This window comes from Mustela nivalis (assembly GCF_964662115.1).
Source record: "Mustela nivalis genome assembly, chromosome: 11".
NCBI lineage: Eukaryota > Metazoa > Chordata > Mammalia > Carnivora > Mustelidae > Mustela > Mustela nivalis.
The window spans coordinates 56,209,082-56,236,267 of record NC_139030.1 but is presented as its reverse complement, the minus strand read 5'-3'; the positions used below and the strand labels follow the sequence as shown (position 1 = coordinate 56,236,267).

Genomic DNA, 27,186 nt, shown 5'->3' with positions numbered 1-27,186 from the left:
GGCAATGGCTATTCAGTGGTTCTCCACCCTGGTTGCTCATTCAGAATCTACCCATTAAAAAAAAAAAAAAAATGATGTCCGCTTCACTCCAGAGGTTATAATTTATTAATCTGGGGATTGGACCTGCCCACTGGGAATTTTTAGAAGCTAATCAAGTTATTTTAATCTTCAGACACCAATAAAAACCACTGAATTAAATAAATAATCCATTAATTGGAAACAGATGTGTTGAAGTTGGCCTAGGATTCTGACCGGCTCCCAGCTGATAGGGTTAGTAGTATAATCCAAGAGTCTTCATGTCCAGGAAATGGAGCTAGACACTGTGAGCTCAGGGTAAATACTATGATTCAAAGTTACCACATTGGAATGGGAAATGGAGTAGGAAATGGTTTGCTTTGCCTGAGTAAAGAAGCGTTGGGGTATGAGATAAAGCCTCTCAGTATTTGTTATTTATTCTAGAATAGAAGGGCAAAGGTGGGGATTCCCAGCATTGTATTTTGTTTTCAAAGCAGAATATCCCTACAGGGTTTTTTAAAATTTTTAAAAATTATTTTTATTAACATATGATATACTATTTGCCCCAGGGGTACAGTCTATGAAATCATCAAGCTTACACATTTCACAGCACTCACCATAGCACATACCCTCCCCAATGTCCATCATCCAACCACCCTCCCACCCTCTTCCCCCCCTCCCCACCCTCTACCTTCCCCCCATCCCCCTCCCCCATCCTACCCCCCCTCTCTGCAACCCTCAATTTTTTTCCTGAGATTAAGAGTCTCTTATGGTTTGTCTCCCTCCTGATCCCATCTTGTTTCATTTTTTCCTTGCCTACATCCCACAACCTCCCCCCACTGCCTTAATGTTTCCTACAAATCTCAAAACTTCCTGTATTTGGTGACAGTTTTCAAATTCAGGAATAACTAAAAAGCTGCAGTTAAAGGTACTGGCGATCTGCAGCCAGCCTGACCATGAAGAGGATACGTGATTAAACTTTCCTGAGGTGGGAGAATCTGATGTTGGGCTGAGGCTCCCCCTTGAGAATGGTTTGTATATGGTGGCACCTGAAGGCTGCAAGGTGGTCTGAGTCACCTTGCACAGTCTCTTTTGGAGGATAGGAAGTACAACTCTTTTTGAGGTAAATACTTATTGAGAGTTTTACTTTATGTAAAGTTGAGACAAAGGAAATAAGCGGTTCTATTACTGGCTGTGCAAATCAGACATGGAAGCTTGCTTTTAAATTACAAGTTTCCTTTGTTAACTTATGCTTTTAGTATCTATAATACATTATTTATACTTCTTAGCATTTAAAAACACTAAAATGAATTTCTTTTAAAATAGTTGTTGGACCTACCTTTTATGAATGAGAATGGCTATTTCTTCTTTTGATGCTGAATTAGTGAGGTTTTAGTGCCTATTATATTACCTAGGTGTCAATCTCTTTTTTTTAATTTAAATGTTGTGAGTCAGCATATAGTACTATATTAGTTCCTGGAGCAGAAGTCAGGTATTCATCACCTATATGCAACACCCAGTGCCCATCATAAGTACCTCCTTAATGCACATCACCCACCTCCCTCCAATCAACCCTCAGTTTGTTCTCTGTACTTAGGCGTCAACCTTAAATATTCACAGACTGGGAATCAGTTATAAAATAACATACCCATAAGATTCTTTAAATGTTACAGTAAGAAAGCATTTCTTTTACCTTCATATAGTTGTACTCTAAGAGAATAAACTGTCCATCAGGAGATACCAAATAATCATTTATAGTATGTTCAAATTCCTCCTGTCAAACAAGTTGAAAAAAGAACAATTGAACAATTGCACTTAACAATCATTACTGAGCACTTACTACATAGAGGGTATAGTTCTAGACAGACATGTGGCTCATGCCTTGGGAGCTCTTAGAAATGGCACGATCTCCCCCACAAATGATCATGATGCAAGGTGTATGGTGATCAGGGTTAGAGAACCAGGCAGGGAAGAATTAAATCTAACCAAGGGAAGACCGCCATGAGGGTAGGGATCAGGAAGAGAGAGAGAAATTTCCCAGCAGGGGGAAGAGCATGAGCAAAAAAACCAAATGTAGGAGAGAGCATGCATGTTAAGAGTGCCCAGAGGTTTGGTGTAAACTGAGTACAGTATAGGGTATATCAGACAACATATAAAAGAAGACATAGAATTAGAAAAGCAGCAGGGCCTCAAATATAAGAAGTGGAACTCTAAGCCGCTTTTTATACATGGATGTGATAGAGTCTTATCTCTCTTTACAGAGATGCTCTGGGACATGGTGGCAGACATGAGATGAGAGGGTCTGCATCAGCCCTGGCCTTGGGCAATGCAATGGTCTCATCTACAGAATGGAGACAGGGACACAAGACTGGAGTACTAACACAGATTAAAAAGGCCTTGAACCAGGGCTCTATGGTGGAGATAGGAATCCGAGGGACACGACATTGTAGAGAAAGAAGTGATAGGGTTTGTTAAATGGCCAAATACAAGGGATGGCAGAGGAATCAAGGAAGATTCTGAGGATTCAGGGAGTAGAATTTCACTTTTTAGCCTACGTGACTTGGAGGGGAGCATAATTTACCAAGATTGGGAGCTCAGGAAAAGGAATAGGGTGCTTTCAGCTTGAGAGCAGAGTGAAGGGGAAATAATGAGTTGAGCTTGGGATACTGAGCTTAAAATACCTGCAGGTCAAGGGTGGGCAGGAGCAAGCCAGCTATGAGAAATAGAGACTTTGATCTTGGCAGAAGGTTAGTGTTGAAAATGTGCATCCGAGAGTCAAGGCCAGACAGGAGAGCCCCCTTGCTGGGGAAGGGCATGAAATTCACTGAAGGAGAGCAGGCAAACTGTGGAGAGAGGCCAGCAAGGGAAGACAGAGCCCTGATGGGCACTTACGCTTAGGAGTATGGGTAGAGGAGGAGGAATCGTCAAGGGAGACTAAAAGGTAGCCAAGGCAGGGAGCATTCCAAGAAGGAGAGAAAGATCCACTGTGCCATATGCTGCAGAGAGAGTTCAACAGGATGAGAAATGATAGTACTCATGATTTGAAAGGTTATGAAAAAAAAAAAAATCCTCAGAATTTCCTTAAAGTATAAATGAATTATGCAATCAAACATACAAATGTACTGTTTTCCAAGAAAATGGAGCTGTTTCCGTATTCAGCATTGAATAGCAAGATATTATTTTCTTGTTTGTAGAGGTACTCCTGATCTAAAGAAAGAAAATGGCTGGATCAGTATTTCAAGTTGCAATTAAAAATCTCCATAAGCTAAAAATGAAACAGAAAAAAAAAAAAAAACTGAAGGTTTAAGCTCACACTAGTACTAAATAAGCATTTTGAAGTTGGAAAAACATTAAGTGATGAATATTACACTAGTATGCATCCATTTTTCCATCATTATTGTCAAAGTTTCAATTCACTTTTAAGTTTTCATAGCCCGTAACAAAGAAATATAGGTTTATTTTCCTTTGTACCTGTAAATAGAGAAAAATATTTTCCCATATGGCTTAACAAAACAAGGGTATCTTCTCAGGGCCACAAAAGTCTCCCACAACCTAATTAGAAAGAGCACAGGCTTAAAAATCTGTCCCCTCCCCCAGAAAAGTTCTTACCTGAAATCCAACTCAAGGAATAGAATTTCATCCTAAAAGTATTTTTTAAATAATCAGTTAGAGTGTAAGTTCTGCGACTGTCAGCTGTAGCATCATCTGTTGATTAAAGAAAAGAGCCAAATGTTCAGTAAGATGTAATAACCTAAGTTTGGGATAAAATAAACAAATGGATCACTGCAAAACACACTGGTCGCAAACTATAGGAATTACACTCACAAAATGCAAAACACATTCTGAAGGATTTCAGGCTGGCTGGATGGAGTGGAAATCCACTTAATTGTTAGAGCACAAGTGAGTGGTGTGTCTCCCTGAGCTGTATTAGTGCCCACGTTAGTGAACTTCCTCATGAAGGTCTAGATCCCCCAAATCCAAGGGAAATATGACGTGAGTCCATTTTCTAGTAGCCATATGCAAAGATTGGTAAGGTGAAAATAATTTTAGTAGCATATTTTATTTAGCCCAATATATTCAAAATATTATCATTTCAACATGGAATCAATATTTAAATTTTATTAAGGAGATCTTTCACATTCTTTGTTTTTATACTACTTCTTTGAAATCCAGTATGTCGTCTATGATTACAGCATGTCCCAATTTGACTAGACACATTCCTGGTCAGTAGCTATCGGTGGTCATGTAGCAGATGGCACAAGGCTAGGCTGTCTTTTTTAGAGGCCTGAGGTGCCTTTCCACACTCTCTTGCTTTGCATGGACCTTTAAGACAGGGTGATTGTCTAATGCATTGATCTTTGTTTCTATGGTGACCTTTCCTTGCATTTGGGGGAGGGTTTCATGAAACCCTCCCATGGACTCAGTGACACCTCACTTCTCCTTCTAACCTCTGATCATTCATTTTCTATCTCTTTATTTTTCTCTATTGACCGCCAAGGCAGAAATGCCCTAATACTCAATCTTCAGCTTTTTGCTCTTGTCTCCCTTCATTTTTCCTCCTACAGGACTCCAGAGAATGAGACTTCTTGGGCTTCAGGTGTATTTTCCATTTAAATTCATGACAAAACCTATACTCATTACCTTAGCCTTTCACACCTCAAACTCATATGTCTAGTGCTGACTTGGCCCTTCTTAGTTGACTTGCCCCATATTAACCCTAGACTTCCCGTATCTAAATTAACGCCTTCCTTCCAAAATACTTTTCCTTAGCGAATTTGTGTGGTTTTAGATTCTGTTACCAGAAATCCATATTCAAAGTCTGAAAATCATTCCTGATGTCTTCCTCTCTTTTACTACCACCGATATCTGGTTAACCCCGTTTGATTCTTCCTATGACATCGTTCGTCTGGGTATCTTGCCCTTAGTCTTTCCCCAGTCCAATCCCTCCACTGTACAACCCCTGGAAAGATTTTTCCAAAATGCCACTTTCATCCCGGTGACCTTTTCCTCAAAAGCCTCCCCTGATTCACCATTGCCTACAGAAAGATTCCAACTCCTCAGCGCCGCATGCATGGCCTCCACAGTCTGGCATGAGACTCTCCAGGCTCATTTACACTCACTTCATGTACGAACCCTCTAACCCACTCACACTGATTGCCTACTGGACCCAGTAAGCCCTCTTTTTTGGCTTTTCTGACTTTGCTCCTTGTCCTAAGCCTCTCCCCTGCAGCATCTCCAACTGCTTCCCGGGCTGTCACAGTCCTCCACCTGCCAGCTCCCTCTTCTCTCATCAAGACGTCAGTGCTGCCTTCTCTGACTTTTGCCCCCAGACTACCCATTTGGTTTTTCTAATTAAGAACTTCTGGTGATAGCTATTTTTCCATGCCTACCACTGTGGTGGACTGAGCTAGGCTATCTATTCATTGAAGAAAGGGTCTTGGGATGGTTGGTTGTTTCTTTTTCATCAACTTAGTACCTAGCCCAGTTCTATGCCATAGTAGGTACACACAGCTTTTGTTGATGACATGGGATATCATTCTCCAAGGTTGATGAGGCCAGCGTGATTCCCCAATCACAGAACCGCCACTGGTGACAAGCAGCCTAGAAAGATCTTCCATATACTATATTCTTTCCACCTACTTGCAAACATACGCGCATAAAAGCAGCACCATCGTAAGTTTTCAAGAACTGTTCTTACTCTTTCAGAGATTGAAAAGTCAATAGCAGCTTCTCTTGTTAATTTTTTACGGTCTATAGAAAGGTGATTCTCTCACAGGAAATGCTCTTTCAGGAGATGTTCTCAAGATTTTATTTCTTTGGATCTTATCTGATAAATAGCCTTGGTTCTGCCTATAAAACTTTCAGCTTCAGTAGATAAATTGTTACATGTTATTAATTTATTGATTTTGTTTAAGCCTAGTTTGCTAAATAAGTTGAAAACAAAACAAAACAAAACAAAAAAACCCACCCTGGTTTTTTTTTTTTTTTTTTTCCATTCAGGCCTGCATTTCACCCCAGAAAATTAGAAAGATATTTCTATTTGTTAGCAGAGATAGAGCAAATGGGTAAAACCAGCCCTTGAACTTGCCAATTGTCAAGCCCTATGCTACAGAAAATATTTGAAACTCTACATATCTGTAGATTTATTCACTAAATACCCTTAGTTGTTCATATTCATCTAATTGTTCTTTGATGCACTGAACAGTAAGTACTATTTGAAAAATACTGTTGCAGATATCTATTTATCTATCTATCTATATATATATAATATCAAGATGTTATCAAGAGCTATTGTCTAAAATGGACACAAAAGACATTCCAAAATGAGTACAACTCAAGATATAAATGGTTATAGACATTCATAGTCCTGTATCACCTGCTGATATCAATGTCTGGATAGACCTATTGATATTGAATAATTTACACATACACATGCAAACACACTTCATTGCAATGACCTAAATGTTTATGTCCTCCAAAATTCATATGTTGAAATCCTAACCCACAATGTGATGGTATTAGGAGATGGGGCTTTTGGGAGGTGATTAGGTCATGGAGGTAGAGCACTCATAAATGAAATTATTACCCTTATGAATTAGTGCCCAGAAGGATCTCTTGTCCTTTCCATGCGAGGACACAGGAAACTGGCCCTCACTAGATGCCAGACACATAATCTGCCAGTGACTGAGACTTCCCAGACTCCAAAACTGTGAGATAAAAACACTTGTTGTTTAAGCCACACAGTCTATGGTGTTTTTTTAAATGCAGCATTGCCTGAACAACCTAAAACATGTATCTCTAATAAAACAGACATATCAACTTAGAACATCTCCCACTGCCTCTTGATTTTGTAAGGAGAGAATTAACCGAGTACTTATAACAGATAACATACATTGTTATCTCCTTTAAACACTATCTCATGTAAGGGTATTCACCCTGGCTTTTTAGGATAACACACTTAAATCTGGACTATTAGGGTAACACACTAAAATCTGGACTATTAAAATCATTGAGGCAAAATTCCCTGTGACGTCACCTGCTGCCCATGGCACCACCCTTCACATTCATGATGCATGATTCACTGAGCACTTAATCTCTCCCCCATCTCAGACAAGGCTGAGCTCATTCTCTCCTCAGACCATAGTGTTCATAGACCCATCAAGTCTACCATATTTGGGCTCCTACCATGTTTGCTTGTAATGAGCCCAGGATAATTTTATTCCATCCATTGATGTACCAGATATCAACACTGGTGCTACTACACTCCTGCTACGGCCCAGGACATCTGTGAAGACCCCGGGGTGCCTCTGGTTTGTGTCAGGCTCGCTCACCCACTCAACGATGACCCTGCGAGCTCCCTTCCATATCCTGGCTACCCGGTCCCAGAACAACGCTGCTGAATTGGAGCAAACCAAGCAACAAATGTTCCTTGTTTTTTGCCTTGCCATTTGATAAGCAGTGCACACTGGAAGATACGTTTGAAACATCTAGATAAGCGAGCTCTGTAAAACGTTGAGTACCAAGTCCAGGTTTTGACCTTTAGCAAGTTCCTAGTTTGTTGCCAAGTTACTTACAACCTATTCTGTCAAACACTTACAGGACACGCTCATGTTTCTTTCCCCTTGTCTCCTTGCTCACTGACAGGGCACTGCTGTGGCAACAGATGAAGGTCTTTGGCTGCTCGTGTGGTTTTCCTGGTGGGCCTGGGACATGTCGTTCATTTGACTTATCGGTTCAAAGCATTGTGCTCGCCAAGTAAAGCAGTTAATCATATGTTACCCATCAGCTTTTATAGAAACTCTTAGATTCCTGTCTTCTTGAATTACAAAATCAAAAAAGAAAAAAAAATGTTAACAACTTTAGATTTTACTTTTCTGTTGAGAACAGCTATTGGGTTGGACCATCTGAAAATGTCTTTTTTTTCAGTTAAAAATGGTAGAATAGCAGTATTTTTTTTTAAAGATTTTATTTATTTATTTGACAGAGAGAAATCACAAGTAGATGGAGAGGCAGGCAGAGAGAGAGAGAGAGAGGGAAGCAGGCTCTCTGCCGAGCAGAGAGCCCAATGCGGGACTCGATCCCAGGACTCTGAGATCATGACCTGAGCCGAAGGCAGCGGCTTAACCCACTGAGCCACCCAGGTGCCCTAGAATAGCAGTATTTAAAATGATTCAACCTAATAATAGATTCTTATCAAAGTGTATGGGATCTCAAAGCCTTCTTTTTGTAGGATCAAAATAATTTCTGAATAAAAGTATTTCCAAAATAGTAAGATCCAATTAAGGACGTAGTGTAGTTTCATGGAATCGTCTTGCCTTGACCACTTGTTACCTTATGATTGCAGAATATTTTGACTATTTTGTATACATTAATAATAATCTTTTTTTAAAGAAGATTTTATTTATTTATTTGAGAGAGAGAGAGTGAGAGAGAGCATGAAAGACAAGAAGGTCAGAGGGAGAAGCAGATTCCCCATAGAGCTGGGAGCCCAATGTGGGACTCAATCCTGGGACTCTGGGATCATGACCAGAGCCAAAGGCAGTCGCTTAACCAACTGAGCTGCCCAGGCAGCCCAATGATACACTTTTTTGTCTGTGTTGGGCTGGGATATGTAATATTTCTACTTCACAAAAATAAATTGTTTTGGTAAATAAGTAGCTAATGAAATGCCACTAAAAAGAAATGTGCTCTTTATGGCTCATAAACTTATTAAGTTGTTAAACACAGAAAAAAGATATCTGGTTATAGAGCTCTTGGTTTCCATATGGTAATTAGTTAACATTTTGTACTGATGCTAAAGAAATGAAATGTGTGTTGCTTCAGAATTTGCCACAGCAAAATAGCAGCCTTGACATGGGGACAGAAGAAGCAAAATCAAGAAGGCAGAAGAAGAAATTGACTGGAAGACACTGCGTACCCTGTATCGCCCAGTAGCGTATGTGGGCAGGCTACCACCCATCTGAATTGATCCAACAAATACCAATAAAGTGTTGGGTCCCTGGTGGCTTTGAAATCAGAGAGTCTGGATTTCAGCCTCGGTCTAATTCTTGCAATGAAGCCTTGGGAAAATTTCTGAATCTTTCAAAACTTCAACTTTTTCATCTATAAAACCAGAATATAGCATTACGTAGCCTATGGGGACTTGCCATAGTTAAGTGGGATAAAGGATGTAAAATGCTTAGCTTAGGACATAGAATTCAGAAAGCTCTCCAGATATGTCACACTATTTTTTTTTTAAAGATTTTATTTATTTATTTATTTGACAGAGAGAAATCACAAGTAGATGGAGAGGCAGGCAGAGAGAAAGAGAGGGAAGCAGGCTCTCCACTGAGCAGAGAGCCTGATGTGGGACTCGATCCCAGGACTCTGAGATCATGACCTGAGCTGAAGGCAGCGGCTTAACCCACTGAGCCACCCAGGCGCCTGATATGTCACACTATTTATTGTTGTTTTGTTCCAAGCGTGTGCTAGGCAATCAGGTTACAAACATGAACAGAGGAGTCTCTCCTCTCAAGTACTGAGCAGGAATGTTGAGATTAAGATTGATTTTCAATAAAATAATGATTAAGACAACAAGTTTCAGGTTGTTCATAACCCAAATGATCCTAATAAGAGAGCATAGGAACATCATGCTGAGAAAACATCTAGGATAAGCACAGTCTAGTCATTTGCTCAGTGCCAGTGAGTGGCACTCTCTCCCTTGAACGGGTCTCATGCCCTCCCTCCCATCCACAGCGGGCATCAGCAGTTCGTAGCATGGAGGGAAAACGCTGAACTTGGTGGACTTAGATAGGATTTGTGAGGAGGGATGTTTTTCTGATTATCAACGCAGGAGGCATTAGACCATAATCACGATTGCCAGATTCACCTCAAGAAGAGGACCACCCCATGTCCATCAAGTGATGACGCCTGATAAATGCATGCCTGCAAAGCTGGAGCCCAGGGAGCCTGGGACTGCTTCCTCCATGCACTTACTTGTAAGGTCAGAGTGTCAGATGACCAAACTTTTGTTAGAGACAGAATCACTCTGCTGTCTTTCCCAAAAGTCTACTTTGAAAGGCCAACCAAATGGTACAATGCATATCTCCCAGAACAGCAATAGTTTGGGATAAATGGAACAACAGAGTAGAAGGCTGTCACGACTCTAGGCTCACCTCCTCCTCTTCCCCTTGTATCTCTCCTCTCTTTCCATAATGGCCTTCGGGCTGTTCACTAGACACATTCCTCCCACTGCTGCCTCAGGGACTTTGAGTTTTCTGTATCCTACTTCTGGAAAGTTCTTGACCTCGAATATGCCCAAGGCTTATTTTTCCTTACCATCTCCAGGTCTTTTTTTGAGACCTGATCCCCCATGGCATTCTCTGGAACCCTTCTTACTTTATTCATACATACACACACACACACACATATATATACATATATATATATATATTTTTTTTTTCCCCTTAACAGTGATACTATCTATCTATATTTTACTTTATCTTGTTTACTGCTTGCCTCATTTGATTGAATGTAAACTCCACAGGGGCACTAATTTTGTTGTGTTTGGTTTCATTTACTATTATAACACCACTGCTTAGAACAGTGCTCAGCATATAAAGATGATCCCTAAGTATTTGTTGAAAGAAAAAAATAAAAAACAGATACTACTAGCACAGGAACACAAACAGGAACATGGTTCCAAATACCAACACTGTGAACTCCAAGTGACTGTGGTAGTAGGAAGAGCAGTGCACTGGTCAGGCAGGTCTAGTTAGAGGACTGGCCAGTAGAAGAAAAAGAACTTTGTTCCTTTGCTGATCCATTTAGCATGTGCCCAGAAGTAGCACCTGGCTTAGCCTCTAGCTCCTTTGGAGTACCCAAACCTTCCTCATCATGCCTCCCAGTGGTGGCAAAAGCAGCTGGGTGCCTCATACCCCTCAGTTTTTTGAGCCCAGACGCTCTGTGTCCTTCATCTTTGTTCCCAACCCCAAAGATAAGCCATTGCTGCAGCTTCTGTCTCTGAGTTACTTCAGAATTTCTCTTCTGCTCTCTATTCTGTGCAACCGCTTTTTTTTTTTTTTTAAAGATTTTGTTTATTTATTTGACAGAGATCACAAGTTGACAGAGAGGCAGATAGAGAGAGTGGGGGAAGCAGGCTCCCCGCTGAGCAGAGAGCCTGATGCGGGGCTCGATCCCAGGACCCCAAGATCATGACCTGTCCCGAAGGCAGAGACTTAACTCACTGAGCCACCCAGGCACCACTGTGCAACCGCTTTTTATATTAAATCCCTCTTCCGAGAAACCGAGTATGGTTTCTGTATTTTTTCACACCACCATAATTTAGCAATATAAAAACTTACACATTTTGCCTTTCAAATATGGTCTTCTCTGGCTCCAAATATCCAATATCTAGACCTTGGTTTGGCAACCTCTCCTTAAGGAGCCGGACCGTAAATGTTTCAGGTTTTGTGGGTCATGCATCTTTGTTGCAACTACTCTAGTCTGCCTGTAGCTTGAAAATAGCCACAGACAACATGTAATTGAATGGACATGGCTATGTTCCAATAAAACTTTATTTAGAAACAACAGTGGCCACACTTAGCTTTTCTTTGATGACACCGGGTAGACATTCCTCAGGAATTGTAAGAAACAAAAATACAAAACATAACTGCTCCCAAGATTGATTTTGAAAGATTGAGGTTGAAACTCTAATTGCCTTGAAATAGTAAGAACATCAGCATAAGACTCCAATATATATGCAGAAAAGCAAAAGTGGGCAGAATATTCATGCTGCAAAATTCAGGACGAGGTGAAAAGATTTGCAGCCACTGTGCAAGAAGTGCAAGGTCAGAGGGACTTCCTGGTCTAAACCCAGCTTACACTGCCCTACTCACTCTGCCTTGACCCCAGGAATGAGTCAGGAAGTATAGCCCACACCGGAAGCCTGAACCAAACAGAACATCTGAGCGGCTTTATTCCTCTTTGAAATGGAAAGGGATTTATTTATTTATTTGTTTGTTTATTATCTATAGTCACTTCCTCTCTCCTTGTTAGGAATTTTCTGGGAATAAATAAGACAGGTAGGATAATGGCCGACATTCATATTTATAAAGGCTTTTATGTCCCAAGATGTTGACTGACATTAAGCCAGTGTAATCCCAAGTGACGAGAAAGAGGTGAAAGGTGGAAACCTATGAACTACGTGGATAAATGATTCACAAGCCCATGAAACATTCAGCCCTTGTAGCAAAAGGCTGTTTTCCCTTGAAAAATACTTAGAAGTAGTTGTAGTGGGACATCAAAAAAAGGTGTTACCATGTAAACCGAGAATGATTAGTTTGTGCTAGAAAGAAAAACCGATTAAAGGACATCAGCCTCTGGTGATGCTGCAAGCTCTAATACTGAATCGCTGAAGAACTTTTCAGAAAGATTTATGGGCATAATCAACAAGGTGACTCTGTGATAAGTGCTTGTCTTCTAGGATACGAGGAAAGATGCTCAATGGAAAACAAAACTGCCACAAAAATTGCCCTTCCCAGAATTCTTCAGGCAAAACTTTCAAGAGTGTGAGATAAGTGTAATTAGAGTGCTAGTCTCTGGACTGTTAAAGGAACAAAAAAGTTAAAAATACATAAAGAATCATAACTACAGACTTATTCCGGGGTGCTGGGTTGTTCCAGGCATTGTACACTTAGTAAGTTATTCTCATCTCAGTTTTACAAGTAAGGAAACTGAGGTGCAGACAGGCCTAGAGGGTAAGCAAACTCAAGTCCGGGACTACTAAGCCCCAAGAAGCTACACCTGAAGAAGACAGCATTGCTCGGAACCCTTGTGGTTACAACCACTCTTCTAATCAACCCGAGTGTTTGGGAGGGTCGCTGCACATGGTAGAAGCTGTCCAGGCAGTTTCTGTGAACTGCTGTGGATGCATTAGGCATTAGGGAAGTGTTCAAAATCAATGTTCACAATGAATCCAGACAGATGGGTTGGGGGTATCATTTGGACTTGTGGGGTTGGTAGGTTGTATCAGAACATCATTAGTCCTAGTGCTGCAAAATCTAAGGGGTACCATTTATTTTTTAGAAAACCCCAGTGTTTTCTCTCCAGACGGTTATTAAAAATGGCCACTTTGTGAGGTGTCCACGGAGCTCAGTTGGTTTAGCGTCTGATTCTTATTTCAGGCTCAGGTCATGATCTCAGGGTCATGGGACTGAGCCCTGAGTCTGGCTCCATGCTCAGCAGGGAGTCTGCCTGAGGAATCTCTGTCCCTCTCCTACCCCTCCCCACCTCCCTGAAATGAATAAATAAATCTTAAAAAAAAAAAAAAAAAGGCAACTTTGTGACTTCCTGGAAAGGAGGTTGGACCACCCCCACTCTCTCTTCCAAAGGTAGGAACTTACAATAAATTTCTTTTCTTCCTTTCTTTTCACGGTTTCCAGATGTAAGACATAACACAATCCTGAATAACTCGGGCCCTGCAGTGACCATTTTCATGAGTATGAAGTCATCCAATAAAAAGATACAATGATATTTCCTTTACAGCGAAAGCCACCCTGAGGAGCTTCTTCCCCACCACGATCCCGGCGTCTGTGCCATGCCCCTCCCACCACGCCTCCACCCTTTCCTCGGCACTTGGAGGTAGAAGTGGGCCCAACCTGCGCCTCCAATCCTCGTCTTCTTCATCCTAAGGGACATGTTTTCTTTTCTCCTCCCTCAGGATCCAGTGTCTTTTTGCTGCTCCCTCTGCCCTGCCCTTAAGCAGACACGGGGTGCAGCGATCAGAACAAAAGGTTTACCTGACTGTGCTGCCATCTCCTCATTTCTCTGCCTGAGTTTATCTTATCAGCAAAGTCTGAAATCTCCAATCCACATCTGTGGTCTTCATCTTGTCACTGTTCCTCCTCATGTCTCTGGGTCTAGCCCTCGCTACTTACACCACACCCATTTCTCCTTCCTGGTCTTTATCCGGGTTTATTTTCTGGACAATATGTTTGGCCAATTAATCAGGTAATTTTATATCATTATTTGAATATTTAATCTGGACAATCATGTCTTAACTAGACAAGTTGTAAGCTAGCTGGAAGGATGACTTATTTTATCTTCATTAGACAGCAGCCAGCATTGGACTCTACACACAGGAAGTACTAGACAAATGGGTGACTTGACTCCATATTTATGAATATAATTATTTTAATCAGATTCAGGCAACATTAAAATGTTAATCAAAAAATATTCTTGGGCCCTAGAGACACAAAATATGGAAAACATGAACAAAACAAGAAACCTTTTACTCCCAGGAAGCCTACATTCCAACGGTGGGAGGTACAGGAACAAAGTCTAAGTACCTAATGCCATAGGTTAGGTGGTCATAGGTGCCGTGGAGAAAGTAAAGCTAGGAGGGGGAAAAGGAGTGTCAGGTTTGGAGAGAGGGCTGTACTCAGTAATTTGGTGAGGCGAGGCCCTAAGCATAAGGTGGTATTTTAGCAGAGACCTGAAGGAGGTAAGGGGGTAAGCAATAGACAGTCCCAGGGAAGAGGGATCCTGGCAGAATATCTGCAGGTTTGGAACCTCAGAGGCCAGATGGGTGAACAATGATGAGGAAGGAGCAGGGGAGGAACTCAGAGAGGCAGCGAGGAGGGTCAGGTCACAGGGGCCTTTTAGGCCCTTGTGGGGATTGTGGTTTTTGCTCTGAAAGATGGGGAGTCATCGAATGCTTTGGAGCAGAGAAGAATGTGATCAGACCTCTGTTTCAAAGTGGTCACTGTATCAGTTTTCTGTTGCTGCTTCACAAATGACACACACACAGTAGTTTAATACAACACCTCCTATTAGCTCAAGGTTCAGTGGGTGGGACTTGTAGCCTGGCATGGTTGGCTTCCCCGCCCAGGGTCTTCCAAGGCAGAAATCCAGGCTTTGGCCACACTGAGCCCTCACCCTCATTTGGAGGCTCCAGGTTTGGGGGTGGGGGGGGGAAGGGTATGGTGAGGGGGAAGCTGCTTCCCAGCTCATGCAGGTTGTTGGCAGAATTCAGTTTTGCACGGTTGTAGGAGCGATGTCACTGTTTCCTTGCTGGCTACCAGCCAAAGTCTGCTATCACTTCGGAGAGGCCTCTCACATCCCTTGTCACATGGGCCCCTCCAAATCAGCAATGGTGTGAAAAATCTTTTTTGTGCCTCAAAAATCTCTGACTACCCCTTCTGTGAGCAGCCAGAAAAACTCTACTTTTTTTTTTTTTTTTTTTTTTTTAAGGCTCATGTGATCAAGTCGGGCCCATGTAGGTAATCTCCCTTTCTTGAAGTGGACTGTGTCACAGAACGCAACCTAATGACCAGAATTAAATCCATTATATCCATGATCTCATAGCTTGTACGTGGGGGAAAGGAGGAAATTTGGAGAGTCATTTTATTTTATTTTATTTTAAAGATTTTATTTGTTTATTTGAGAGAGAGAGAGAGAGAGAGAGACAGCACTAGCGTGCATGAGCAGGGGGAGGGGCAGAGGGAGAGGGGCAAGCAGACTCCTTGTGAAGCATGAAGTCCAGTGTGGGGGTATGATCCCAGGAACCTGAGATCATGACCTGAGCTGAAGTCAGACGCTTAACCACTTAATCAACTGAAGCATTCAGGCATCCCTGGGGAGTCATTTTAGAATTCTGGTCCCCTTGGTCACCTTCCTGTTGTGGTGAGAACACACTGTGGAAGCTTAAGGAAATTGGGAGGTTTTTTGCAAGAATTCAAGGAAAAGGTGATGGGCACCTGGGACTGGGGGGTTGCAATGGAGGTGGTGAGATATGGTCAAATTTTCAAAGAACATGCGAGCAGAAGTGATGGGATTTTGCTGACCAACAGGATATTGAATATAAATGAGTCTGTGGAATTGAGAAAAGCTTCACGGATCTTGGGCTTGGCAACTAGAGAAACGTATGTGCTGAGACAAGGTGCCATAAGGGAGGAATAGGTTTGACAGGACTTTGGGGAGATGTTGCTTTGAGATGCCAGTAACATCCAAATGGAGATGCCTGCTCAGATATACATGTAGAGTTTTGGAAAGAGGTCTGGTCTGATGATTGGGGCTTTGTCGGGTTATAGACCGTGTTTAAGGCCATGGGATTCCCTGAGATCACCCAGTGGAAGGAAGGAAGAAGGAAGGGAGAAGTTCCAGAGTACAGCCCTGCTGGGTTCAAGGTTAGAAGTCAGACGTGAAGAGAAACTTCTAAGGAGAATGGGGAGGGGGGGCATGCAGTGAGGTAAAAGAAACACCAGGAGAAGAGTAGAAACCCAGAGGGAGGGGGAAAAGAAGGAAGACCAAGTGACAGGACAGTGAGTCACAGAGAGAGAACTGGGCTTTGAATTTAGCCACACACAGGTTAGGGAGCTTGAGGAGAACTGAGCTGTTTCAGTGGCGGGGTGGGGGTCAGCCTCATTCTAGTGGGTTTAAGAGAGAATAGGAAGAGGAACTGTAGACAGAGATAAGACAAAGCTCTTTGAGGAGTTCTGTGGTAGAAAGAGCAGGGAGAAGGACTGAGATGTTGGCAGGATGTGCGATTCTGAGAGGATTCTCCTTTCCTCCCTGCTCCCTCTTTTCCGTTCCTTTCGTGAGAGGTTATAGCACAATTAGATGGAGAGGAGAAATTGATGATGCAGACAGCAGGAGAAATAGCCAGAGCCCTATTTCTATGCAAAGCATAAAGGGTAGAACCCGCGCTCAAAGGAGGATCTGGCCTCTAGCAGGTGCTGGAAAAGTTGCCTAATGCCCTAGGAGGGGCCAAGGCAGGTGAGGGCTCAGAGGGGCTGGTGGGAATGGAGGCTAGTCTCTCTTGGGAGGGCCTTTCTTTTCTCATTAAAATAGGAAGCCAGGTTGTCAGCTGAGGGGATGCTGGGGGCTTGGGGCAGGAAGACGTATGACAGCCCACCAGCAGCATGAGTACAGGAGCAGGTAGGGAGCCTGCGATTGCCAGGCCTCACGAGAAGCCACTGATACCAGGTTCTAGATTTTCTTTTCAGTACAGTCAAACCACTTTCATCTGCAAAAAGTCATTACCATGTAGTAATGATGCCCCCTGCCAAACCCGGAGATTTAACAATAAAGATTTGGGTCATCAAATCCAGACCCAGTGAATTTATTTTGTTTGTTTTTATGGCCATTAGTTATTTCAAATCCTACTTTCCCGGGTCAACTGTTGCAGGTCTAATGCTTACCATGTATTTTAAAACAATCCTCTTTTTATTTTTTGTTGACTGTTTCTACTACCTTTTCGCATTATTAATTGGATAAAATATGACAATTTATATGGGCTTTTAATGAAAAAATTGAGAGTAACTCCCCTCAGATATTTCTGATCTGCTCTACTGTCTCAGACTTGTATCTTAAACATTTCAAATCAATTCCTCCCTGTTCTTAATCATGTTAGATGCTAAATTAGAGCAGGTACGGGGCCCAAAATGCCTTTAGGATAGAAAACAACATCGAAACAGTATGCTCTGCAATAAATTTAGGTGATTAGGAAAGCAAGTGGGAAAAGGGGAAGGAAAGTTATATGATCAGATACTTCAGAGATCAGAGTGGACTTGGCATATATTTTCTTTTTTAGCTAATTAAATCTTTCAATCTAATGAAAAGAAAACAATGATAAAATATACGATATGCCTGCATAAACCCTCTGCCCCACCCATTTCTTTCTTTTGGAATTCCCAGCTCCTTAGGCAATTCTCCTTCCCCTTCCATGTGTTAAGGAAGAAGTTTCCTCCTCATCCCAGAAAGATGAGTCTCGATTAATCCAGTACACACACACACACACACAGACACACACACAGACACACACACACACACACAAATCCAGAGACCAACCTTCCTTCCCCATGCTGGTGACTAGATTAGAATGGATGAGTGACACAAAGCTGGCCAATGAGATGTGAGGGAATGTCTGCCTTAGGCCTAGGGACTTCTGGAAAGGCTATCTCTCCCTGATAGTACAGACTGTGAATGAGGAAGTATCATCTTCTGTCCTGGGAAATAGTTGTGTGTGAACAAATGATGCGCTTCTGTGACACCCATACTCGACCCTGAGAGGCAAGCTTGAGAAGATCAGCCAACAGTCTGAGGAGGGGTGCAGCTAAAAAGACAGAAAGATGCCAGCCCCTTGAGGACGTTGTTGGACCACTGCATTAAACTCAAGAACTGCCCCACTTCTACGCATCCAGTTATGTTAGAGGCTAACAATAGGACAATAGTAACACTCTATAGTTAACAATTTTTTTTTTTAAGATTTTATTTGAGAGAGAGCCAGTATGCGTTGGTGGGGGGAAGCCCCAGGGGCAGACGGAAAGGGAGAAGTAGACTCCCCACTGAGCAGGGAGCCAGCTGGAGGCGGGGCTCCATTCCAGGACCCTGAGATCATGACCTGAGCTGAAGGCAGATGCTTAACCCACTGAGCCACCCAGGCGTCCTGAAACACTTTATAGTTTAAACAAGTTTGGGGCAGGTACTCTGTTACCTGCAGCCAGAAACACTCTGTTTGACATAGTCCTCCTACAGAATCAGGGGCCGTAATTGCTGAGGGCAAAACACGGTGGTGAACGGTGTACCTGGGACTTGGTCTGGTGGCTCCGGTATTGGAAAGAGTGTATTTGGGCCCATTAATTATTAAACGGTTATGCCTGGTTAGTTTTTGCACAGACTTCCCCGGACAACATTTATCACTGCCCTTTAGTGCTTCCCTAGTACTTTGATCTTTTACTAGAAGGATACTGAGCCCTTTTTTACTATAGTTAATGTTTATGCTTCCTTTAATATTGGGAATTGCTCGAGGATAAGGGCCGTACCTATCATTTTTATATCTCTTGTGGGTAACAAAGTGCCTGGTATGTAGAAGATGTTCCATAAATATTTGCTGAACTGGAGAATCACCATCTGTTGCCAAGTATGTGCTTGGTGCACAGTGGAGAAGGCGTCCCTGAGCACTTCCTCCTGATCCCTGAAGCAAAGGCACCAGGACAAAGGAATTAGTTCAGAGGAACCACTGCAGATTAGCTCTCGTGGGAAAGACAGAGCCCTGAGAGCACAAGAAAGTTCTCCACTTGGACTACGCAGACAACTATTCAAGAATCATCCTTATCTGGGTGCCTTCCTTCCCTCTTTGCTTTCCACCACACTCTACCTCCAAAGTCCATCCTGTTGTTTCTCTCTCTCTCTCTCTCTCTCTTTTTTTTAACCTCTCCAATACTACCCCCCTCTCCAGTCTGCTGTCATCTCACAAATGCTCCTCCCCAACCTGCTTCTATTATGTATGAAGAAAGTCAGAGACATGTTTTAAAAGTAGAATTGAGATCATCCACATTCTTGCATGGAATAAAGAGAAACTCCTTTCTGTGTCCCTCTGCCTTCTCTGTCACCCTTCATTTTTGTTCTAGTACTATTCTTGTTTAAAGTCAGTCAGGTGCTTGCCTCCCCCCTGCTTCCCCACAGATGGTAATGGTCCATGGAAGCAGGCAGCTCCCTTCTACTGTTTAGGGCCAGCTCCCCAGACCCACGATAACTCCCGACATGCAGTAACTGTTCCAGACATGTTGGTGAGTTATCAAATCCTGAATCTGGCCACCACAGGACCACAGCTCTGAAGAGGTTTTAAGTCTTATAGTACAAGTTTTCTATCCAAAATAAAAGAAAAAAGGAAAAAAACAGGGGAATAGAGCCATCTGTGAAATTCATGGACCTGAGCTTGAGCAGGTCAGGCTTTAAAAAAATTGAGGACGATAAGAAGAGGCAGTCTCAGCCCCACAGAGATGCTGTCAAGGCCACTGGGGCCTCCTAACCAGTTTTGGAGGACCCAGTGTAAAGTCAGGGATGGGGTATGTGGGGGTTCCCACTTGATACCCCTCCTGCTCCCTCTTCCTTCCATAGTCCTCAGGGTGCAAGGAACAGGGTCGCAACAGGCTTTGGCTCTGCCTGGAATTACTGTGCTTCTAGGGACTTCGATGCTGAAATATGTGTCCCAAGCTCATGCATCCACTTGCTTCCCCCATGAACCAAATAATGAAGAAACGTGCACATGAATGGATACGGGTAACTAGAGCCAAGAGTTTATCATTAAGTTTAAAAAACTTCATAGGAAGTTAGAATTTTGAAGTAAAATATAAAGCTGAAAACGGTACTTGGCAAAAATAATACAGCTAACTCAGGAGTTTGATTTTGTCGTTTCAGTTTACTCTTAGATTGAGAGACACACCCTCCTTTGAAGGTCATAGTGGAGCTATGAAGACTAAAGGTAAAAATATTTACAAGATAATTGATTTATAACAATGATGGGTTAGCGTCAAACCATAAAGCTATGTTTAATCATTGACTTACAAAAATTTCCACCAAAGCACTTCTTTAAAACAGCTATGGATGGAAATTAGCAGACTCGGGAAAGGCTAAAAGTCAAAAGGTTTGGATTTCCAAGTTGTAGGACTTACTCACAAAGCCCTAAACTTCTATGCCTCCATTTCTTCAATGTAACAAGTCAAGATATTAATACCTTAATGGGTTGTTCTGTGAAGGTAAAATAAAATACTATAATATGCATTAGAAACAAAGTGGTGTAACTGAGCTCAAGAAGCAAATCTGGACCTACTACCTATGAAAAATATGTAGTAAGACCAGTCCAAAGGATGGGATATCAGCCCTGAGCAGGAAGTCACTCCCTGTCTACAGCTTTATACAGGAATGGAGTCAAAAGCAGCAGGAATTTTTCTTCAGGACAGTTGGCATCTTCAGGACATCTCGGCAGATACATGGGAAATTGTAACTTTATGCTAATATGGCCACATAAATTTATACTTGATCAAAACCAGCAGAATGATTTGGAGTTTAAGAGCACCAGCTCTAGAGTCACATTGCCTGCATGTGAATCTCAACTCTGTGGAGCTTTGAGCAAGTTCCTTAACTTCTTGGGTGGCCAGCTTCTACGAAGATCCCGAGGGATCCCCAGGCATCTCAGCTACTAGCACTCATGCCCTTGTGTCATGCCCTCTCGCATGGTATCAGGGCTGGCTTGGGTGAGCAACAGAATACAGCAGAAGTGATGGTGTATCGCTCCTGAAGCTGGGTCACAAAAGGCTCTGTGGCTTTCTACCTGGTCGCTCTCTTGGCTCCTTCTTTCCACCCCATGGAAAGGCCCACACAGTGGGGAACCGAGATGTCTAGCTAACAGACACAGGACGGAGCTTGGACTTGGATCCACCAGCCCCAGTCAAGCTTTCAGATGACATCTTGATTAAAACCTCATGAGAAACCTAGAGCTAGAACCTCCCAGCTAAGCCACCGCTTAATTCCTGACTGGAAGAAAGTGTGAGATGACAAATGTCTGTCGTTTCAGGTATTGGGGGAATTCATGATGTAGTAGTAAATCCCAAAAGCAGCCTCTCAAAGTAAAATTTACATTTCGGTACAAATGGAGATGATAATAGAACCTCTCTCAAAGGGTTGTCTTAGGGATCAAAGGAGAATTACATTGAAAGCCCTCAGCCCAGTACCTGGCACAGAGTGAACACATGTTAACTGGTATTACAGGTCCACATGCCTTGTTTTCCATAAGCAAGGTGGTCCTGCATGTGCTTACAGTTACTTTTCCCAAGGGCTTTTTTCCCCAGCACTTTGTTAAGTACACAGATCTGGCTCTAGTCAGTCATTTTACACTGTCTTTCTTTATCCATCAACCAGGCAAACAGTCTTCCCTTTTTCCTCTCTGATTCCTTTTGGGATGAGATGCGAGATGCTTACGAGAGAAATTTAAGGCACATACTGGGGCTAGGGAACCACAATCGCTGACCTGAAGAAGACCAACCCACTGACCTCATGAGCACTTGACAAAGGTAGACAATAGTCAGCTGAGCCAGCTGAAGTCAACTTGAGCTTTTACAGAGCTCACTGCTTAGAAACTGACCTCTGAAATACACAAAGCTTTCATTCAGCCTCACTTATGGGCTTTTAAACCTAGAATAGATCAGGCAAACTTCATAGATGCTATCTTTTCTTTCTCTGATTATTCCTGTCTCCTTCACATTTGGGTTTCCTTTTATTACTGCTGGATGGGTGAGCAGTCAAATTTCCTATTAACTGAAAAAATGATGCAGAGGAAATTTACTGCTAAAGCGGTGAAAAGAACAAAAGAACAAGAGACGTTTTTGTCCCATAATAAAACTCAATAATAAAACTATTTGACAAATAACAGCTCAATAATAAAACTATTTGATGAACGACAGCTCAATAATAAAATTATCTGACAAATATTTCAAAAGCATACACTGTAATATGAGATGAAACGGGAAGTAAAGGGATCACAAATACTGAGTCAGAGGTTTTATTACCTGCAAACCATGAGGACTGCTATACTTTCATTAAAAGTAAAGTGTATTTATCTATTTTACTGATGACTAGGGAATTGAATGTTTAAATTTAATATCCTTCTATAATAGGATATCTGAAGATTTCAAAACGAACATACCATCTTTTATTATACACACGGAAAGGGGTGAACTTTTAATTTTGCTGGACAAAATGCATAATTCTTGACCTCAGGGAGTTTTTGTTCTAAAAAAAACAAAAAAACAAAAAACAAAAAACAGTAGTATTGAGCTCATGCTTCTCTGCCGGTCTCTCTCCTCTCTCTCTCTTCTGGGTGTGTTTAGTTCTGCTTAAGACATTGTTTCATATGGAAACACTTAACCTTCTCTTAAACCAACCTCTCAGGGATATGAACTTGGGTTTGCTCATTTCTTCCTCTTTCCTTCTGGCGGTTTATTTCTCAGCTCTCCACAGGATCATGGACTTTGTTTTTCTATCAAACTCTTCTTCCCTCCCTCCCCTTCTTTTCTTCCTTCCTTTTCTTTCCATTCAACTTTCCTTTCTCCCACCTCCTATTCTCCTTTCCTTCATGGTATTTTTTTTTTTTTTAACTTCAAACATAGATGGACAATATGGAGAACATTTCTTGGGTGGTGACTCTGGATTCTTTGTAAGAATGCTGTCCTTCGTTGTGACACAGCCCAGGAATGAGGTTGTTGATTTAGTGAAAATGCCACATTCCTAAGTTTTCATCTACAATAAAGCAACAGTTGAAATAAGATGATTTCTCTTTTCTCTTTTCTGCTAAAATATGCATATATATATATATATATATACTAAGAAATATGAGAAAAAAAATAACTTGGGTGTTATTTCTTAAGCGTAAAGAAAGCACACAATGAAACCACATATTCACCCAGTTGCCCAAGAAGCACCCTGAGCTGCCTTCCCATTCCTTTTATGTTTAATCAATTACTGAAGCCTAATTGTTCACATTTCTGAGAAACATGATAGCCTCTAAATTCTGCTCTGCACCACCAGTCTTCCGGGATACTTCCCTGTTTCCTCTCTAGCTTTGCCTCCCCCTAAACCCACATTCCCATCGTCATGCCCAACAGTCCAGGCATATGCAAAATTCTGAGTAGTTCTCATTATCTGCAAGTTAAAATCAACTCTTTTAGCTGCTGCCCACCCTGCTCTTCTGCCAGGAGTCCTTTTATGATCCAATTAGAGGATAGATAATGATCTTGTGTCTCTTTGACTTATAAGGCATTTACATTTTCTGGAAAATCTTATCTCCAGACACTGACATTAACTATTTGAGTATCCCCACAGAAGAAACTTCCCTGAGAAGACTTCCTTGACATTCCCAGAAGTAATCCTTCTAATCTACAGGTAAGTTTGCTCAAGTCTCTCTAAATTATTTTATTGAATCCCAATGCTTAGATGGAGACACATGAATCTCTGGAGAAATCCTCATCAAAAGAATGTTCTTGAAATATCTGTCCAAATTTCATTTAGGGAAGAGACTAGGTGTTTAAGGGAAATGGCAAGACAGCCCCTCCCCAGTCTGCATGCCCCACCTGGTAAAGCAAAATCCCTCCGGAGTCAACTTGACCAAACCCCCTAGAAGGCAGTTGTATGACTCAGGCCTCTAAACATTTCACTGCCTATTTCAAGTGGCTTATCGAAGGTCAGTGTTCCTTCCAACTTTCCCTAAGGAACGTGCTGATAATTACAGTTTTATACCCATCCTTCCTTGTGACGCTGTGCTGCCTCAGTGATGGTCTGGAGAAAAATGCACTATCCAGGTTACTTTGTTGTTTGTTTGTTTGTTTGTTTGTTTTTGCATATTTGTCTCCCAGTAGATATAAACTTCTTGAGGTCAGAGATCTTTATAATCTTTATAAACTTTAATCTTTGTATTTGCAACAAGTAGCACAGTGCCTGGCACGTACTGTCAGTCCTGTGAATATTTGCTGATGGTATGGATGACCCCTTTTTAAAAAAGATTTTATTTCTTTATTTGAGAGAGAGAGAGAGATCATGAGCAAGGGTAGGGAGTCTGACATGGGACTCAATCCCAGGACCCTGAGATCATGACCTGAGCCAAAGGCAGATGTTTAACCAACTGAGCCACCCAGGCACCCTGAATGACTCATTCTTACAACTAAGCTTTGCGTATGTGGTTGTTTCAAAATACGAAGTATCACTTTATGAAAACAGTTACATTTTAACACAACAAAGTCAAATGTAAGGGAACTAATGTCTGCCATTGAATTGTCTTAAATGGTGGCAACCATTGCTTTCTTTAAGGATTTTTTTTTGTTGTTTTTAATGTATTTGACAGAGAGAGAGAGACAGACAGACACAGAGAGATTACCAGCAGGGGCAGCAGCAGAGAGAAAGGGAGACGCAGGCTCTCTGCTGAGCAGGGAGCCTGATACGGGACTCGATCCCAGAACCCTGGAATCATGACCTGAGCTGAACGCAGATGCTAACCATTGCTTTCTTAACTAAAAGTCATTATCAGTAGGTCAGCACTCTCAGGTACTTAACCTTTGGCATCTTTGCCTGGCCCTGAAACTGCCAGGCAAACAGCTCTTGACAGCTTCACAAACTAATTCTGAACCGTCCCCTTGCAATTCACAGAAGACCCCTCAGTATGTGAGCACTGTCTGCACATTTCCTGGCTGACTAGACCATCCAGAGAGAATGCTTCAGTTGGCTGACTAGAATGTGTAATACTGAAACGAAAGTAAATATTTACTTAAAAGGAAAGTAAGGCCAGAAGAAACCCAAACTAGATGTTCTCAACTTGTTTGCATCCAATAATGTGTATCCCATTACATGAAGGTTTTATAGTAAGAGCTAGAGCTGAACTGCATCAGGCAAGCTAAAAAAAAAAATGAAGGCAGCTTTAAATGAAAGAATCCACCAAACATCACTGATCCCACCCACCTCTGAATATTACTGTGTACACCGGCTTTATGATTTACTGTGACATATTCCTGTAAATGGTGAAGCAGTTATTTCTCTGCATCTTAACTCTCTGATTAACGGATTTTCATCATCCTGGAAGGAAAATAAACTGGGTTCCCCACGAAGTGTCTTCTCAAAACTGTCTTTTGGGGCTTTTCCTTCTGTTATTTTTTCCCTCCTCTTATGATATCCTTACTACTGTTGGAAAACTTTAAACACCGTATCTTTTCCCTTGAAGATCACAACTACAAAGGTTTGGGTTTTTTCTACTTTAAATCATATTAAATTTAAAATTTAAACTTGAATTTAATAAAAAGAAATCTTAAGACTTCTCCTTGATTTCAGGAAGTATGTATTTATGATACAAAGCTGTCCCAGCCTGAACACTGAAGACCCCACCAAGGGCATCTAGCCACTCCATAGAAGCAGCCACAACAACAGGGAAGCCTCAGTTACAACCTGGTGCACTCGTACAAGCCTCTAGCGAGATCCTTAGCTCTCCTCCGTGTGCTTAGCGTGGTAAGATAGAACCTATACTGGTCTCGACTCTCTTACCATTTGCAAATGTTTCAAACTTACTGCTTTTGTTCAGCAGAACCGCTGGCACGGTGATGACGGTGACAAGCGCAGCAAGCCCCAGCAGTCCCAGGAGCACCTTCCACGGCGTCTGCAAGCCGGTCAGATCATACCCAGTTAGAGCGAGCCCTCTGCCCCAGTCTGGTAGAGGTAGAGGCTCGGGGCCCGCGCTGCACCTTAGGCAGCGGGATTTGCCCATGGGCTAACATCGGAAGAGGGGCACAGTGGTTGAGAGGGGTTTGGAGTGCGGAGGTTGCAAGAGTGGCTGCCCCTGAACTTGTGGCCGCTGAGTCCATTGGCGTTTGCTTCTCTACGGCCTCCTGCATGTCAGAAGCCAAGTAAGAGAGAAGCCAAGTGAGGGTGCGAGCGGGCGTTTTATGGGCGGCTCTCAGCGTCCTCCCAGGCTCGGCTGCCTGGTTCTAGCAGAAACCCCGGGGGGCCGAGCGCCAGGCGGGGGCTCTGAGACGTCCCTTCACCTGACAGGGGGCGGCCCCGGAGCTTCCACCGAAGAGGAGCTCCTGGTCGCGTTCCTCCAGCTTCGGGGTCCATTTGGGGAGACTCTGGTGAGGAAGCCCCTACGATTCAACCCTGGGGTTAGGAAAGGCGCTGCTCACTCACCTTCATCGTCGGCGTGTGCCCGGAACTGAGTGCCGGGAGCAGGAGCGCAGGCAGAAGTCAGGCGACCCGCAGGGACGCGCGTCCAGCTCCGCCGCTCCGGGCTGCGGAGTCACTCGGCGCTCCCAAGTTTCTGCCCCGAGTTAAACATTAGTGAGCGTCCCGCCCGCTCGGTATAAAGGCCGCGCGCGGGCAGGCTGCGGGCGAAGGCGCGCCGGGCGCGGGGCACTGGCATCCCGGCCGGAGGGCGCCCGAGAGGCGCCTCCCCCGTGTGCCGGGCGCGGGGCGGCAGCCGGGGCGCGCAGGGTGCAGGGCCCCCGGGACGCGCGGGCGGGGCTGCGAGAGCGGGAGCCGGGGAGAGCCAGCGCCTGCCGCCGGCGTGCACACGGTGGTCCGCCCGAGCGGAAAGGGACCTTGGCGCTGCCCTCCCATGGGGTCTGCAAACTCAGGGCTCACTGCTGGCAGCCCAGCTAAAACCCAGGTCTCTGTCTTGTGCTAGTGAAAGTCTCTTGGGAGGTAATGGGGGTGTTCCAACCTTCTGGAAGACAAAGGGAGAGAAAGGTGATTGTTCTTTTGTGAATGGCGCTTAAAGGCTAAGTAGCTGAATTCGCCCTCCGTAGGGTATTTCCAGCTTGTCTTGCAGGTTTACCTTCTCGTAAGATGCCAAAAATAACAATAACACTTATGTGGAAC

The 27,186-nt window shown here is 43.0% G+C and overlaps 1 protein-coding gene across 2 annotated transcripts in view; it reads right to left on the bottom strand.

The window, feature by feature from the left end:
• DPP4 (dipeptidyl peptidase 4) overlaps positions 1–26,914 on the bottom strand; it is a 79,956-nt gene extending 53,042 nt beyond the window's left edge. Inside the window, exons 1-5 of one of the 2 annotated variants that reach the window (XM_082691272.1) lie at positions 26,497–26,914; positions 25,882–25,969; positions 3,625–3,720; positions 3,131–3,222; positions 1,709–1,789 (exon numbers count right to left, since the gene is read on the bottom strand). In XM_082691272.1, coding sequence (XP_082547398.1) covers positions 1,709–1,789; positions 3,131–3,222; positions 3,625–3,720; positions 25,882–25,969; positions 26,497–26,502 — 363 coding nt within the window. In that variant the 5' untranslated portion in view covers positions 26,503–26,914. Of the gene's footprint in view, positions 1–1,708; positions 1,790–3,130; positions 3,223–3,624; positions 3,721–25,857; positions 25,970–26,496 lie in introns of both variants that reach the window. The other variant, XM_082691271.1, reaches the window with a different exon arrangement.
• Between the last annotated feature and the right edge of the window lie 272 nt (positions 26,915–27,186).